Here is a 16,858-nt window from a genome sequence, read left to right on the forward strand (position 1 = left end):
AGCCAAAGATGCAGAGATTTTAACACCAAGGTTACGGACTGATTGAACCGGCAGGGGTAGAGGACCTAGGCTCGATGGCCAGAATTGCGAGGTCCAATACAGAAGGGGAGACAAGGTACCTACAACCAGGACCTCAGTCTTACTGCCATTCAGTTGTAGCCAATTAGTCATCATCCAGTGCCCCAAATCCTCCAGACAATTCCTAAGGCGAGCAGCAGTCTCAGCTTGAGTGAGGTCCAGGCGGACAAGAATCTGAATGTCGTCCGCATAAGAATAATAGCGGAAACCGTGTGAATGAATAAGGAGCAGAAGGGATCTAATATAAATATTGAAAAGAATAGGAGAGAGTGCAGAACCCTGAGGGACACCACAAGTGCAGCCAACTTAGAACGAAAAGTAGGAAGAGAAATAGACTGAGAGCGATCAGACAGAAAAGAAGTGAAACAGTCCAGGACCCGGCCAGACAGACCAGCGTTGGAAAGGCGGGAAAGCAAGATGGAATGATCGACGGTGTCGAAAGCAGCCGACAGATCCAGGAGTAGGAGTGCTCCGACACCACCCTCATCCACCAGGCATACCAGGTCATAAAGCACCGAGTTCAGGACAGATTCAGTACCCCTCCCGGGGCGGAAACCAAACTGAAACGGATCAAAGAAATGAGAAGACTCGAGAAAGTTAGAAAGAAGAGGGGACACCAAAGCCTCCATCAGCTTCATGAGAAAAGGAAGAAGTGAGATAGGGCGATAATTAGACAGCACGTCTGGATCGAGAGACGGCTTCTTAAGAAGGGGGACCACAAGGGCGTGCTTAAGAGAGGGATGAATAAGCCCAGTGGAAAAGGAAGTGTTCACAGCAGTAGTGATATGCTCGATAATCTCAGCAGATGCCTCCTTTAAAAGAATAAGAGATACAGCATCGTTGGGAGAAGAAGACTTTAGTTTAGAGATAGCTGCCAATACGTCAGAGTTAGAGAAATGCGGAAATCAAGACCAAGAAGCAGTAGGACAAGTACAAGAGGTGACAATTTTAGGGGCTGCGAGCGACGGCAGACCAGCCTTTATGTGGTCGCGAATAATAGAGATCTTTTCAAGAAAGAAATCAGAAAGAGAATCACACAGGCCTTGTGAAGGAGAGACAGAGGCCTTTCCAGTCTCAGGGGAAGAAAGAGACTGGACAAGATAAAAGAGGGCTTTAGGTTTATTAAGCGCTGATAGAACTTTCTGGCTATAATAAAAACTTTTTAGCAGTGATCAAAGCCCTATGATAGGTCAGAAGGGAGCTGCGAAAAAGAATCTTAGCAGAAGGGGAATAAGCAAGACGTCATTTTCTCTCTGCCTGACGGATCCATGGGAAATTCAGTATGCCACAAGCACAGTGGAAATAAACTGCCACATGACAGCCACCATGTTAGGTGCACATGTCACCAACACACACCTCATGTAACTTATGCTACAAGGGAACAGGGTGCATGTGAAGCAGAAACAATGCATGACATGAGTGTCACAACATGCAGAGACATCGACACATGACATGAAAAGGCCCATTTGCATGCCAAAGCTTTCCATTGCCCTGATAGTGTTTAAGCTCACCCCCTCATCTTACACCATGGCTAATGCCTGTGCCTCGCCCCATGCAGGTGACTCTGGATACCCACAGATGTCCTGGCTAATAAACCCTGTACGTGATCCACAAATACTGCAGGATAATGCCTACAACCAGGCACACATCAGGAACCGTGTGTGCATTGAGCGTACTTTGGCCTCCTGAAGGCACGTGCTCGCTGCCTCAACCGTACCGGCGGAGCCCTAATATAAGCTCCATAGAAAAGTCGATATCTGCCTGAAAAGGAATGCCCCACTACCCCCTGCCGTGGGCATGCCAGAGGATGAGGATGCAGTGCCTGCGGCAGAGGCAAATGCATGCATTGCCAGAGATGATGTGAGGGATGGGAGATTGGCCTGCCAGGGACTGATAGACAATTTCTTCTGGCACTGTAACATGGCACAAGCCATGCATAACGGTGTGACTCTCGACTAAAAATAAATATGACAAAGAAATAAACAGGAATGTCCTCGCATTGATGACGTTTAACAGTTTTAATATAATGAAGTGATCCAACTATTCCCCTCCTGCCTCCCGCCACCAACTCCCCATCACACTATCTCCCCTCCCCCACTAACTCCCCAGAACACTATCCCACTTCCCGCCTCCCCACCAACTACCCAGCAAACTATCACCCTCCTGCCTCCCCCATGTCCCCCACGCACTCTATCCACCCTCCCCACCACCAACACCCCAGCACACTATTCCCCCTCCGCCCTCTCCCAACAACTCCTCAGCACACTATACACCCTCCCGACCCCACCAACTCTCCAGCACACTATCCCTCCTCCCAACTCCCCCCACCAACTCCCCAGCACACTATCCTCCCTCCTGTCTTCCACCACCAACTCCCCAGCATGGCCACTCAATTAGTGTCTCAGAGTCCTTCACAACCATGGCCTCTTTCCCCCCTGCAGCCCCAGGTGATTTGGGGCACAGAAGGTGTTGTGACTGATGCCTCGGTGTGCCCTGCTGTGACCCCTCTCCGGGAGTGGTTGATGTAGAAGGGATGGAGCCTGTCCCCAGGTTTTGTTGGTGTTGCACCTCCATGCTCTGCCGGATGGCCTCTGCCAGTGCAGAGATGCCTTCAGTCATCTCCCTGACCCTCTGGGTGTACAGTGTCAGGGCAGCCATACAGGCAGTTGTTTCGGCACTGTTCTGTGTGAAGGCCCACACAATCCTGTGGGTGGCCCCTTGAATGCTGTCCCTTAGAGCCTGCAGGTGTTCAGAGTGCGTGTGGCCAATTGCCTCCTTCTCCCGCTGTCCCCGCTCCATCTCCTCGAGCCTCTGCAACAGCGTGTTGTGTGTTGGTGTGTGCTTGCCCTGGTCTGTAATTATGGTTGCCATAAGAGGTCGTGTCAAAGTCCGGCTCTGGTGTTCTGTGGATGCTGGTGGCATGGAGGACTCTCTAGGGTCTGTGGATGCTGGCAGCATGGCAGGCTCTCTGGGGTCTGTGGATGCTGGTGGCATGGAGGACTCTCTAGGGTCTGTGGATGCTGGCAGCATGGCAGGCTCTCTAGGGTCTGTGGATGCTGGCGGCTTGGGGGGCTCTCCGGGGTCTGTGGCCCATCAGCAGGTGGTGGAACTGTGCTGGTGTCCCTCTGTGACTCCACAGTCACCCTCCCAGCAGGTGTGGCCTCAGTGTCTGAAGTACCAGTTGCGGGAGTGGGTGCAGTGTGCCTTACGCTGCCCCTGGTGGCCTGTGGTGGGGTAGAGGCCCTGCTCTGTTGGGGTGTTACACAGCGGGACATACACCTCAGTGTAGCCTGACTAGGCCTTTGTGGGGTGTTGGTGGTGGTGGCAGGCCCTGAGGGCCTGGATGTACTGCTCCCAGATCGGCCTTCAACCTCCTCTTCCTCTGATGAAATGTTGTCAGGTATAGTTCCCCCACATGTGATGGCATGCAAGACACATTTGCTATGGTACAGGGTGGGATCCCACACATATGGGCAAATGGGCATGGTTGGGCAGGGGGGATTGCATGCGGGCCCAGCATCATGGGGTTGTAGGTGGTGGTGAGTGTGGTATTCATGGTCAGTTGGTCTTTGGACTGTGAGTGGGAGGGCAGGGAATCCATGCAGGGGCAGCTGAAATCTGGCATGCATGCTTGTGGTTCTTCATGCCCCCACATCACCACCCAGGTTAGCACTCACATGGTGGGAGTGGGGGTGGTGACTTAATTCATGGCACTGGCATAGCTGTATGGGGCACTGCTGTGCTGTCAGCAAGGCTGCACTGTGGTGCATGGTGATTGGCAGCTGTGTACATGTCGGAGTGGGGGATGTGTAATTCCCTTTGGTGCCCTGCCCGATGGCTGCTGCTGAGGGTGGCTGATGTGCAACCACTTCACTCCTCCTCGTTAGCATGCCCAGCTTCTGGGTCAGCTGACATGTGTCCCTGTCTGATGGGGCATCTTATGCTGGGATGTTGTTAGGGAGAATTCTCAATATGTGCTAATTTCCCTTACCTTTTGAGACCCCCAGCAACTTTGCTGGATTTCTAGGATTTGCTTTTTTTACCTGGAAGAATGAGAGCATTTTATCCCATTCTTCCATGTATTTTGATGTGTGTTTTACGTTTGTGTTCTTTGGTTATGGAGTTTTAAAACAACTCTATAGGCATCATCTTTTTCTGGGTGTCACACAGCACCTTCAGTTCTCTGGGATTGACTACTGTCTCCCAGAGTATGTACATTTAAATTGACTTTACTAGTCTCTTTACATTTACTGACCCAGCACACACTATCTTCCTATAGAGTTTGGGAGAGATGCTGCCTAGCTTCCCCTAAGTCAAATCACTCATGTAACAGTCAAATAATACCCTTTCCTACTTTAAATGGCTGGTGGGAGTGGTTTAGATCAAACTACCATGATTTCTCCCGACCACGAACAACGGTAGATACAAATCGGGTCAGTCATGTTTTTCAATATGGTGCCCAAGACCTATCAGTAACATTTCTTTTAGGAAAGGTCCTTCTTGTGTTTGTCTCTGCGTGCCAAACCAGGTTTGGTCCCTTTGTTCATTGGCCTTTGGCGGGCTCCAGTGCTGAAGCCCTCCTCTGGCACCAGGGTGTCTGGGATGGACAGGAGGTGAGAGAGGTGCCCAAAACTCCCTGTGCTTAATCTCCTAGATGACCTGAATGCACTCTGGCGTGATTGTCCGGCTGGCTCTCCGGCAAGGACAGCCACCCTGCTGTGTGAGTGACAGACAGGCTGTAATGAATGGGGGAAACTGTTTAATAACTGGTCTATGGGTCTTGGAAAGCAGAGTCAACCACTGGAACGAAAGAACCGAAGACGAGCTGAAGGAAGAGGACTTCTGAAACTCCTGGACGACTGGTGAAGCCATGCTGCAGGTCCGAATTGCCTGAAACTCCATCGACAGAGAAGCCCTTCAAGGTTAACTTCTATCTTTGAGTTTGGTGGGAATAAACAACTCGCAAGCCACCTGGACACCGTCCCCATCTAGTCGAATTTTCTACAGAGTCCTGTTGAAAACTGGATAGCCAGAGGGAAGGAAACCAGCTCATGGACTTTAAGGCACTCACACCTTAAACCAATGTTTTGCTAAGCTTGTGGCCTCATCCCTGGGCAGTGCAGGAACCTCCCGACGTCCTCCTTCTTGTCCCCACAACTGAAGATCAGGAACAGCGAGATCTGCTCGAACTGCCATTAACAACTGCCTCAGCTATAGCTCTTCTTCACTAACAAGGTACTGTGCAAACACGTTCCAGAAATCTATTCGCCCATCGCAAAAGTTTGTGGAAACATTATCAACTTCAAACTCCTTCCCTAAACATTTGTCAAACTTTTCACCTAGCCAAATTCTTCTAAACTCCATGGCAAAGACTTAACCGGTATCTACCAGCACTGTGCTATCCTATACAAAGACTCTAAACCAATGACGTTGGCCTAGGCCTATTGAGAATAATTGCTGGTCGTAGTTAACTGAAAACCTTTGCCCTGCCTATGAATGTATTTGGCTGCCTTTCTTATAACCTTGTCTTTTTATCCCCTTTATAAGTAACTGAAGTGACATTTTGCTCCCACTTCAGGGGAGCTAAACTTGTTCAGTAACATATTGGTGGTGTATTGTAGTATATTAGCGTGTGATATTGAGCTGCTCTTGCTAGTGGAATGTTTTCTAACTGACTGTGTAAATAAATATATATTCTTTTACCAAGAAACCTTGAATCTGTGTATATTTGAATCACTGTATTAGTTGGTCCTAATTCTACTGCTCACTCAACTCTTGAGATTAGTCTGGTTGCTCAGCCACTGCTACCACATACCTGTGTAGTACAGGCTTGTACCAAAGGTGAAATTGTACTGACACTTGTAGTCTTAATTGCAAGTAGTGTTACAAAAGGGTACTGCATGCGATTCTGCCTAACAGCTGTCATTTGTGCATGAACGTGTGCTGGGGAAGGTTGAATCACCTCCTGCCTCCAGGCACCTGACCCTGCACTGCCAACTCCCTCGATTCCTTCTATATCCAGTAGCACTCTGCACTTTTCCTCCCGGGTGGTGAGGACAGTGGCTCCACAGTGCCTCCTCCAGTCATCAGGGACTCCTGGTGGTGCTGGGACAGCAGTCTCTGCACACTGACCCTCAGGTCCTTTCACCGCGTGTGGCAGTCCTCACCATCCCATGGTACACTTGCCACAGCTGTCACCTTCTGGCTGATAGCAAGCCAGTTGGCTGTCCTGTGCTGCCCAGTGGTTTTCCACTGCCGACTGCATAGTTCATCACAATGGGCAATGACCTCATCTGTGAGGACTACAAGCTCCCCCTCCCTAAATTTTGGTTTGTGCAAATTATGTTTTGCCTCCTTGCCTCTGATCCTCTCCTGGGTCATTCTGGCTTTTTCCAGTACCGGATGGCTGCCGGAAGTGGAGATACTTAATGGATTGTGTTTTTCAAAAGGGGCACAACAATGCTTCCCATTCTGGTGATGACACAGTTTCCGCTGGCGCTAATAGTGCCGGGATCTGCGGCGGTAGCGCTATTAGTACAATTTTTTCTGCAGTAATTCTTATTCTAATAGCGTTACCACCGGTGTTGGGCCCATGTTCATGTCAATATGTGATGCACACTAATACTGCTGTGTGACCTGGTAGTGAAGCTATTTCCGCTCTGTGGAAATTGCTCCGGATTAGAGCCAAACTGGTGGATCTAAACGCATGATGTTGAAACGGACACATTGGGCCTCATTAGGACCCAGGCGCTAAGTGTTTAACGGCGCCGTAAAAGGCTGCAGCGCCGTTAAACACTTAGCGCCTAATTACGAGGTCCCTTTGCGGGACCCAACCTTAACGCCTGGTTTTTCCAGGCATTAAGTACGGGACCCGCAAAGGGACCTTGGTGCTAAGTACGGTGCCGCAATTTGCGGCACCGTACTTAGCGCCTTCACCATTTACATGGAGCCCTATGGGGCAACATGGCAATGGTGAAGGGGCAATGGTGGATGGCAGAATTAGCGCCACCACACACCTTGGAATGTGGCGCTAATTCCGCCATCCACCATGCCGGACTCCAGCATGGACCATGGTTCTAATAGCAGCATGGTCCAGCGCCGGAGTCGTAATGAGGCCCATTGTTTTGATTTGCCCATTTTACAACAGAAATGGCTAATGAGGAGCACAATTCGCAAGCACGAACAGCCGACACAGTGACATGCAGTTTGAAGATAAGAGGGGCAAAGCAACGATACAGAAATTGGATCAAATCACATAAAGGATTAATGTTTCAAAGAGACTCGGAATGCATGTTAAAAAGCCTACACAATGAGAATACCTGAGATTTCTGGAAGATCATTAATGATACACAAGCGCTTCAGATAGCTCTACAAGTTTCTACGGTATCTGAAGCAGCGTGGACAGCCCACTTAAAGGAGCTATATAAATAGAGCGGAAGTTCCTTCATCTCAGATGACCATAACGTTTCAAACTGGTCACTAACATTTCCTAGAGAGGATATTGTGAGAATAATTAGTAAAGCCAAAAACTCAAGGGCGCCTGAGCCCGATGGCCTGACTAACTTTACGATCAAGCAACATCCAGAGACATGGGCAGATTTCTGTGTGTCTCTCTTTAAGAGAGTAAACCTCCAGCGCCAGACGCCTCAATCATGGAAATCTGCCGTGATTGTCCCTATATTCAAAAAGGGGGATAGAACGTGCCCTAAAAATTATCGCCCTGTTGCTTTGCTTGATGTGCTAGGGAAAGTGTATGTGACCATGCTACAGCACAAATTAGTAAAATGGGCAACTCAATCAAAACATGTAGATGTAAGACAAACAAGCTTTGTTAAGCAGGTTGGCTGCTTGTTGAATTTGTTGCTGTTGAATTCACTTAAAATGGAGGCAATTCGATCTCAAACCATGGTATACCTTGCCTTCATTGACTTTTCCTATGCGTTTGACACGATTGATCGCGCATGCTTATGGAATAAAATGTGTGCATGGGGTTGCCCGAAAGATCTAGTGGCTGCAATAAAAGAACTGCACACGGGAACCTCAATCAGAGTACGCTTGGATGAAACGGGTACGCTATCTCCACCGATCAACACTTTCAAGGGGGTTAAGCAGGGCTGCCCATTAGCGGCGGCGATATTTAGCCTGTTTATTTCTGACATTGGGAACTCTTTCGAGGCTATAAACACCTTTCCTCTGAAGATGCACAAATCACGGCTAAGTTGGCTTCTTTACGCAGATGACCTCATATTGCTGGACTTAACAACCTTTGGCCTACAAAGGAAAATCAATGCAATCCAACATTATGTTGCTGATAACCATCTGCTTATTAACACAAAGAAATGTGAAATAATGGTCCTTAGAGACCTGAAAGGCGGCAGGACAAGGCTTGCAAAAAGCTCAGCATGGTCGTTGGGACAAGAAAAACTGACGATTTCTCCTAGTGTGAAATACCTTGGAATGACAATCAGCTTCTGTCTTAACGACGACCCGTGGATAACTGAGACAAAACGGAAATGCAAGCAATTGGCGTGTCAAGCGCTGGTGATAAATAATACATATGGGAAATTTTCTCTGAAGGCGTTATTGCGATTCTACAAACAAAAGGTTATACCTATACTAACATATGGGGCAGAAAACGCATTGGGCTGCACATGGGAGGTATGGTCCACGCTCGAGAATATCTTTTGGACCAAAGTTGTCAACATACCAAAAGGAATAGCAACGACATCCATAAAATATGAATTATCACTAATTTCAATCCATGCGAGAGTTTGTTGGAACTTGTTATCACTCTATCGAAAAACAAAAACATGCGAACGAATTCCGCAATTTGAAGTTTTTCATGAGGCCTCCTCCTCTGGAACAGATGTCCTGTCAATGTGGTTGAAACGTTGCGAAACTCTAATGACTGAGTACGATATTCAGCCTGAGGTACTCCAAGGTAATCCGAATGCAGCAAAAATAAAAATCTGGCATGCGGATTGGGATTTAACATGCTCAAAAAGATTGTCCTCTAAATCAATGTGTGAGGCCCCACCCGAAGCTCGGGATTATAACTGCATACAAAAATACATCGAATTATTCCCCGATCCGAATGCCCGAAGGCTGTTCATGTGTTTTAGACTGAACAGGTTTAAAACCAAAGAGCGGTTACGGACCTGGTCAACATATGTAAACTTGAATCCGAATTGTCGTTGCTGTTTACAAGAACCTTAAACATTGAAACACTTGGTGTTATTCTGCGGCGGTCTACGAACGGAAAGAACTCGTCATCTGGGCCTCTGGAGTGATTTGCATCCGTCTCTTGATGCTGAAGAGTGGTGGCAACAAATGTTTAATGGGAGAGACATGAAACTAGTCTTGCCATGAACACATTTCTTAGCGATAATTGAAAACCGATTGGTAGTCCCAAGTGTAATTGCAAATAAGTGCGGAAGTGATACACCTTTTTGGCCTCTTGGGTAATCTTAAAATCTTAAAGTCGAGTCTACGGCAAAGTAGAAATAGTTACATACTGACTTACATGGATGAGTTGGACACAGATAAAAGGAGGCTTGTAAAGAGACGGACTGAAGTGAAATGAATGAATGTTTTGTTTGGTTTTGTGAATGTTTTGTGTATTTTAAAGGTTTGAATGTAAACCAATAAAATTATTAAAAAAGTATATATATATATATATATATATATATATATATATATATATATATATATATATATATATATATATATATATATATATATATTGCTGAAAGCCTAAGAAAAAATGTATTGGGAAACAATGGAAACATTTTCAAAGGACACCACATTGTTTCATGTTAAATACAGATGTTGTGACAGGCATTATGCCATCTTCTTGGACAAGTAGTCCTTGGACCACCAGCCCAAAACCCCATGGTTAGGCATATTTCCTAACTGGACATAGCCAGTAATATATTCTCCAAATGGTTGGTGATCAGACAGGAGTAACTCAATGTAACAATATTGTGAAGCCCTCCCAAATGGGCTTCAGGGGAGGGCTTAGTACAGTTGACCACTGCTTCACTCTGAGCACCATCATAGAGAAATAAGGTAAGGTTAGGGGACAGTGATTATATTTGGCTTTTTTTCAAATTTGGAAAAAACATTTGATTGATAAAAACAACAAAAATTCACCTTTGGTACAGGCCTGTACTACACCGTAAAGTGGTAGCGATGGCTGAGTAGCCAGTCTTATCTCAAGATCAAGTAAGCAGTATTAAAAGTTACACAAAGGACAGCAATTACTATGATTCAAACAAACACTGACTCAAGGTTTCTGAGTAAAATAATATACATTTTTTTACACATCATTTGTACAACATTTCACAAAAGTAAATGTCAAAATGAAGTAAGAGCAAAATGGCACTCCAATAATTTAAAACGGGAGGGAAAGAGAAAGTTAGGTAAAAATTGAGCAGCACCAACAGGTAAGTAAGCAGGGTCAATGTAGAAAGAGGAACTACAGTGATGGAATCAAATCAAAAGGCTTAGGGCCGAAGTCAATAGGACAAAATTATTTTGCTCAAGATCACACAGTTCAGGGTAGTTTGTGGTTAAGTCTTTGCCAAGAGTTCTGGACGAAGTTGGTCAGCAGTAGTTCTGGATGAAGTTGGTTAGTTTATATAGTAGAGAAGGACAAGCACTCGGATTGGTGAAAGGTTTCACCGTGGCTATATGAAACGAACAACCGGATTTGCACAGTACCTGGAGAAGAAGCTGTAGCTGAGACAGACATTCCTGACAGTTCCTGCAGGCTCACAATTCCTGAAGCGAATGTCAGACTGACATGAGTTAGGAAGAGTGGAGGGTCCTGCACTGCCCAGTGAAGAAACCAGCAGCAATGCAAAGCAACAAATAAAAGGTGCGCTCCGTAAAACCCAAGCAGGGTCTGTCCCTCCTGGCTATCCAGTTTACTGTAGCTCTGTACAGCAAATTTAACCAGAGGAGGGATTCCTATCTTGCAGTTTGGGTGTTTTTTACCAAGGCAAGCCATGGCAGAAGTCCTAAAATCCCTCCCTCACATTGTGCCTATCCAGACTTTCAGGCGCTTAAGGAGGGCTTCTGTGTAGAAGCCTGCAAAGAGACGGTGAACAAAGGAACGAAATCTGGTTTGGCGCGCGGATTAAAACACGAGAAAGACATTTGCAAAAAGAAATGGCAAATAAACCCAGCCGGAACCATATAAAAAACATATATGGTCTAGTGGGTTTAAATTCGAGGCTTCCAAGATAGCCTAAAACAATACCAAGGTTATTTAAGATAACTGCGGTAGGAAAAATAGGGTAGTTACCACTGCCACCAGCCAAGTCTTGATGAAAAGGGAGCAAAACAATACTCCAAGAGAAATAGACAAAAAAGGATAAGAATTAACCATTTCCAGTACTTTATGTAAGATAGGGTGTACTGGGCCTGTGGTTTTAAAAGAGACTAATTAAGTCAATGGCAACTTTACAAGTTCTGGGAGACAGAAGTCAGTCCCAGAAAATGGAGTCTGAGTTGGGAAGTTGAAAAGACAACCCTGTGTCACTGCACTGAACGTGCTGTGTAACACACAGTAAAAAGATAATGCCAGTGGAATAGGTGAGTCTCTACAGTCTGTGAACACAAACATGTAAAACACACACAACAAAACACATGTAAGAGTGGGAGAAAAGGCTCACACTCTTACCAGGTGAAACAAATAAATCGTAGAAATCCAGCAAAGCTGCTGAGGGACTCAGTAGGTAAGGGAAATTAGCCATTTCTTGAGATTTCACCCAACATTTGCCCACCCCCAGACTAACGGACAGGAGGATTTAATCCACTCCTGGATGAATCTCTACCTCTAGTCGGTTAAAAACATCCTAGAGAGACCATCAGCATGTTTGTGGTGACATCCTGCTCTGTGATTAATGGTGAAATGAAACCCTTACAGGCAGATTGACCATCTCAGAAGTTTTGAGTTTTCCCCTTTCGTTTGCATTAACCATCTCAAGGGTTGGTGGTCTGTCTGAATCACAAAGGTAGGTCGATAAAAGTATGGTCTAAACTTCTTCAGAGACCACACAATGGCAAAACATTCACACTCTATGGTTGCCCACCTTGTTTCTGGTTCCTTCAGTTTCCTACTGATGAAGAAAATGGGGTGCTCCCTACCTTTCTCATCCAGTTGACAAAGGACTGCAAATATACCTGTACTGGAGGCATCTGTCTGCACAATGACGGGTTGGTGATAACCAGGAGCTCTTAGGACTGGAGCTTGACAAAGGGCTTTATTCAGGTTTTCAAAGGCTTGAGTGCACTCCTCATTCCATCTAAAATATTTAGGGAATTTTGGAGAGGAGATCAAATTCAAAGGAGAAGCTATGGTCCCATAGTACTCTTTGAAATTCCTGTAGTACCGAGTGAGACCTATGAAAGCTCTCACATGGGTTTGAATAGTAGTGGTGGCCCTGTTTTGTACAGCTTGTACTTTGCTAGGCAATGGTCTTATCTCATCTCCTCCTACCTCATGATCAAGGTAAACCACTTTGCTTGACCAATTTGACATTTGCTTGCCTTTATGGTCAGATGGGCCCGCTCAAGAATCTACAAAACATATCCTAAGTGATCAATATGTTCTTTCCATGTAGGGCTGAACACTGCAATGTCATCGAAGTATGTCATGCAGAAGTCCTCCATTCCATTCAGAACTTGATTGGCCATCCTTTGTAATGTAGCAGGTGCATTCTCCAGTCCAAAAGGCATAACCTTAAACTGGTAGAGGCCTGCTCGGGTTGAGAATGCAGTTTTCTCCTCGGCTTGGTTTATCAGGGCTATTTGTCAATAGCCTGAGGTTAGATCAAATGAACTGAGGTACTTGGCTGAACCAAGTCTATCCACCACTTCATCTGTCCTTTGCAAAGGATGGGCATTGGTCTTATTGACTGCATTTAGATCTCTATAGTACACACAGAATCTCAACTCCTTGGATCCTGCTTTTGTTACTAGAACAACTGGACTAGACCATGGATTTGTAGAGTGCTCTATAACCCAGAGGTCAAGCATCTTGTTTACCTCTCCTTTGATGTGGGATCTCACATGTTCTGACATTCTGTAACCTCAAGAATTCTCAGGTCTTTTTACAGGTAAACAGTCATCAGTGAGAATATCATGCTGGCCCCAAGGGGGCAAGCCTGGTGATAGTGAAAACACAGAGGCAAACTGATTTAACATAACTTTGCTCTCCTCCTATTGTTCAGAAGTCAGTTAAGAAGAGAGATTGACTCCTTCTATTTTCTCATCCAAAGGTTGGCGTCTGAGGAGGTCAGTTAGAGGTTCACTCTCCTCCTCCTATTCTTGAGCTGAAGCTAGAAGCAAAGATCCCACTTCTTGTCTCGAGACATATGCCTTCAAACGGTTAGTGTGAAAGACTCTGGGAGCCTTAGGTCTGCCTAAGTCCACCAAATAGTTCACCTCTCCAAGTTTGCCCACAACCTTGAAGGGTCCTATCCATGTGTCCTGCAAGGCCCTCTGCCTTGTTGGCACAATACCTAATACAAGCTTGTCTTGAGTAAACTCAACCATGCTGTCCTTCTGGTCATGCCAATGTTTACCAGAGCCTGTCCTGCTTTTAGGTTATCACTATCTTCTGCCATCATGTGTGACATTCTCCTTTGGAGACCTATCACATAGTCACTCTGACTGGCTTGGGGGAAGGAGCACTCCCCAACCTATCCTTGATCAGGGCCAATGGACCTCTGACTGGATGGCTATAGAAAAGTTCAAAGGGACTGTAACCATCTCCCTCCTGAGGGACTTCTCTATAAGCAAAGAAAAGGCATGGCAGTAGAAGGCCCCACTTTCTTTCAAGGGGTTCCTCTAAAGCACCTATCATGCTCTTCATAGTACGATTAAACCTCTCTACTAGTCCATGTGTCTGTGGATGGTAGGCTGTAGAAAACTTGTAAGTGACACCACAGTTTTTCCACATGGCTTGCATGTAGTGGGACATAAATTGGATCCACTGCGGGATATCACTTCCTTAGGAAACCCATCTCTGGTAAAAATACCAAGTAGAGCCTTAGCCACAGCCTGAGCCGTAGTAGTTCTCATAGGTATGGCTTCTGGGTATCTTGTAGCATGGTCTACTACAACCAGGATAAACCTGTTCCCTGAAGATGTGGGAGGGTCAAGGGGACCAACAATGTCGATGCCCACCCTCTCAAAAGGAACTCCCACCACTGGGAGAGGCACCAGGGGTGCCACATTCTTGGCTTCCCTCTTGCCTGAGGTTTGGCAAGTGTGACAGCTCCTACAGAATTTGTTAACTTCTAAACCCATCTTATGCCAGTAGAAGTATAGGGAGAGCCTTTCCTTGGTCTTTTTGAAACTCAAATGACCAGCCAAAGGTATCTTATTGGCCAACTGTAGGAACTGGAGTCTGTTGGCAATGGGCACTACAATTCTTTTGCAGTCCCCAAGGATAGACTCCTCTAGAAGTCAGTTCACTGTAGAAGAGGCCATCTTCCCAGCTTAACCTATGCTTTCCAACTTATTGTCCATCAAGTTGGTTAGCAGCCTGTTGTCGAAGACCTTCGAGAGTAGGACACTCTGTTTGTCCTCTGCTGAAGTCTGCCCTGTTGTGTCCACCTTCTGCCAGTAAAGACTGCAGCTCAGGATGGCCAACAGGGTCAAGATCTCCAATTAAAACAGTGTCTTCCTCCAGAACTGATTCTTCAGAAACTGGCTCAACCACACAAGGTTGTACGTCACACTCTTCCTCAGCAGGTGAAGGAGTCACAAGTGTGACTTTGGACAATCTTGGGGATGTCCTTGATGGTAGCACAGGAGTGCTGTCTGGCTTTTTCCTTGAGGTCTTGGGTTTCCCCTTTTCCTCTATCAACTCCTCTAGAGAGACTCTTAAGGTCCTCTCCCTTGCAAGCCTAGTGAGTTCCTGGCTCCTTTTACTGGGAGGCCTGGGGGTACTGGACACAACTACAAGAATGTTCAGGTCATTACCCAACAGGACTCTCCCAGGCACTTCACTCTGCACACTAACAGGTATCTTGACAGTCATATCATTACACTGGATGAGAGCTGGTAAGTGGGGAAGCATTTGTACAGGGCCTCCAGCTAACTTGGTGAGGCGTTTGGGTGCCTTAGCAACATCCTCCACCTTGAAAAAATGATTCATCCACCACAGTTATGCTGGCTCCAGTGTCTCGGATGGCAGGAGTCTCCTGGCCATTCACAAGAACACTATCTTTATAATACTCTTTAATATTATCTGGGATGGAATTATAGACATCTAAATTCTGTTGTTCACACATACCCAGTCAAACTAAAGCAACACTAGCTGAGACTCTCATGGGTTCATCAGCCAGTAGGTGAAAGTGTCCACTTGCCATAGGTACTTCTTCCTCTGGGGAGAAGGCTAAGGAGACAGTGTGGACCCCTGAACGTTTATCCTTACACCTGGGATCCCCTTTCACATGGTCAGTTGGCCCAAAAACTTAACATTTCCCAAATGCCATGATGAATGGGGGTTTGTTCTGACCTCCATCTGGTTTGGGTCCAGATAGTGCACTAGCCTGATTTGGTTTCCTTTGTGGTTTACCCTTATGTTGCTGTTTGTGGCCCTCTTTTGGATTGGAGGTATTAGAATTCTCCTTGCTATCTTTCTTTGGCTGCTTTCCCTCATCCTTCTTCTGTGTTGCACCAGAATCCTTGTGAGTAGCCCTGTTGGCAACCCACAAGTCAGCAGCCTTAGCTAACTTCTTTGGATCTATCTCCTTAGACTCAGTCAAGTACTGTCTGAGCTCAGGAGAGCAGGCATCATAAATTGACTCCAACATAACAAGATTCCCTTTTCCTTCACAAGTGTTTACTCTGTAAGCCTTAATCCAACCTTCTAAGTTTTTCAAACATTCACATACCCAGGTAGCCCAAGGGGTACCATCATGTTTTTTGAGGGTCCTAAACCTCTTAAGGTACTGGGAAGGGGTCTTGCCAAATCTAGCAATTAAAACTAGCTTCACACACTCATAATCCATTCTATCCACCTGCCCCAACTCCATCACAACATCAGATGCAACAGTGGGTAGCCTGGAGAAGAGCCAGGGAAGCAACCACTTCCCTGTAAAACCTTGAATCCCATGGTTATATTCAAACATTGCCAACCAATCAAAAATATCAAGCATAACCTCACACATACCTACAATTTCTTTAGGCATACAGGGTCTCTTAAGACTGGAAGACCTAGAAGACTCTGGGAGAGAAGCATTTTCAAGAGATAACTGTTTCATTTCTAGTTCATGATTCAACTCAATTTCTCTGAGCTTAAGTTCTTGGTGTTTTTGTTCAGTTTGAGCATTTAAAAGTTTGAACTCCAATCAAGCCTCATGTTTTCTAGAGCAATGAATTCAGGACTGAGTGTAGGACCTAATGGGGTCCCAGTGGACAAAGGTTGAGGTTGTAGAACAGGTAAGGGAGCAGTGAGGCCTACATTAAGAGACACTTCTACTTCCTCTAAGTCATCAATAATAGACACATTATCATCCTCACTATTTTCCACATTTGCTGGCAAGTCAGGTATTTCAGACCCACTCCTCAGACTTTAGTTCTTTAACAACTTTTCAATCAATTCAGACTTTTTGCCTTTGGCAGAGAGGTTCCATTCTCTACACAGAGTTTTTAGATAATCCACAGTGTAACTAAGGAGGGTCTCTTGACTGTAGCTTTCCATATCAGACATGATTAATATTTTTTTTTTAGTGATGTTAGCCTTGTGGTTAGTTGATCC

General features: G+C 45.9%; 1 protein-coding gene across 1 annotated transcript in view; it reads left to right on the forward strand.

Annotated features, from left to right (window-relative positions):
* Positions 1 to 16,858, forward strand: part of LOC138466421 (extracellular calcium-sensing receptor-like) — a 193,713-nt gene that overhangs the window by 29,283 nt on the left and 147,572 nt on the right. Inside the window, exon 3 of the mRNA XM_069607229.1 lies at positions 12,433 to 12,472. Within this exon, the coding sequence (XP_069463330.1) occupies positions 12,433 to 12,472 (40 nt within the window). The remainder of the gene's footprint in view (positions 1 to 12,432; positions 12,473 to 16,858) is intronic.

Source organism: Ambystoma mexicanum, chromosome 1p (assembly GCF_040938575.1).
Source record: "Ambystoma mexicanum isolate Mex_15411 chromosome 1p, UKY_AmexF1_1, whole genome shotgun sequence".
Taxonomy (NCBI): Eukaryota; Metazoa; Chordata; class Amphibia; order Caudata; family Ambystomatidae; genus Ambystoma; species Ambystoma mexicanum.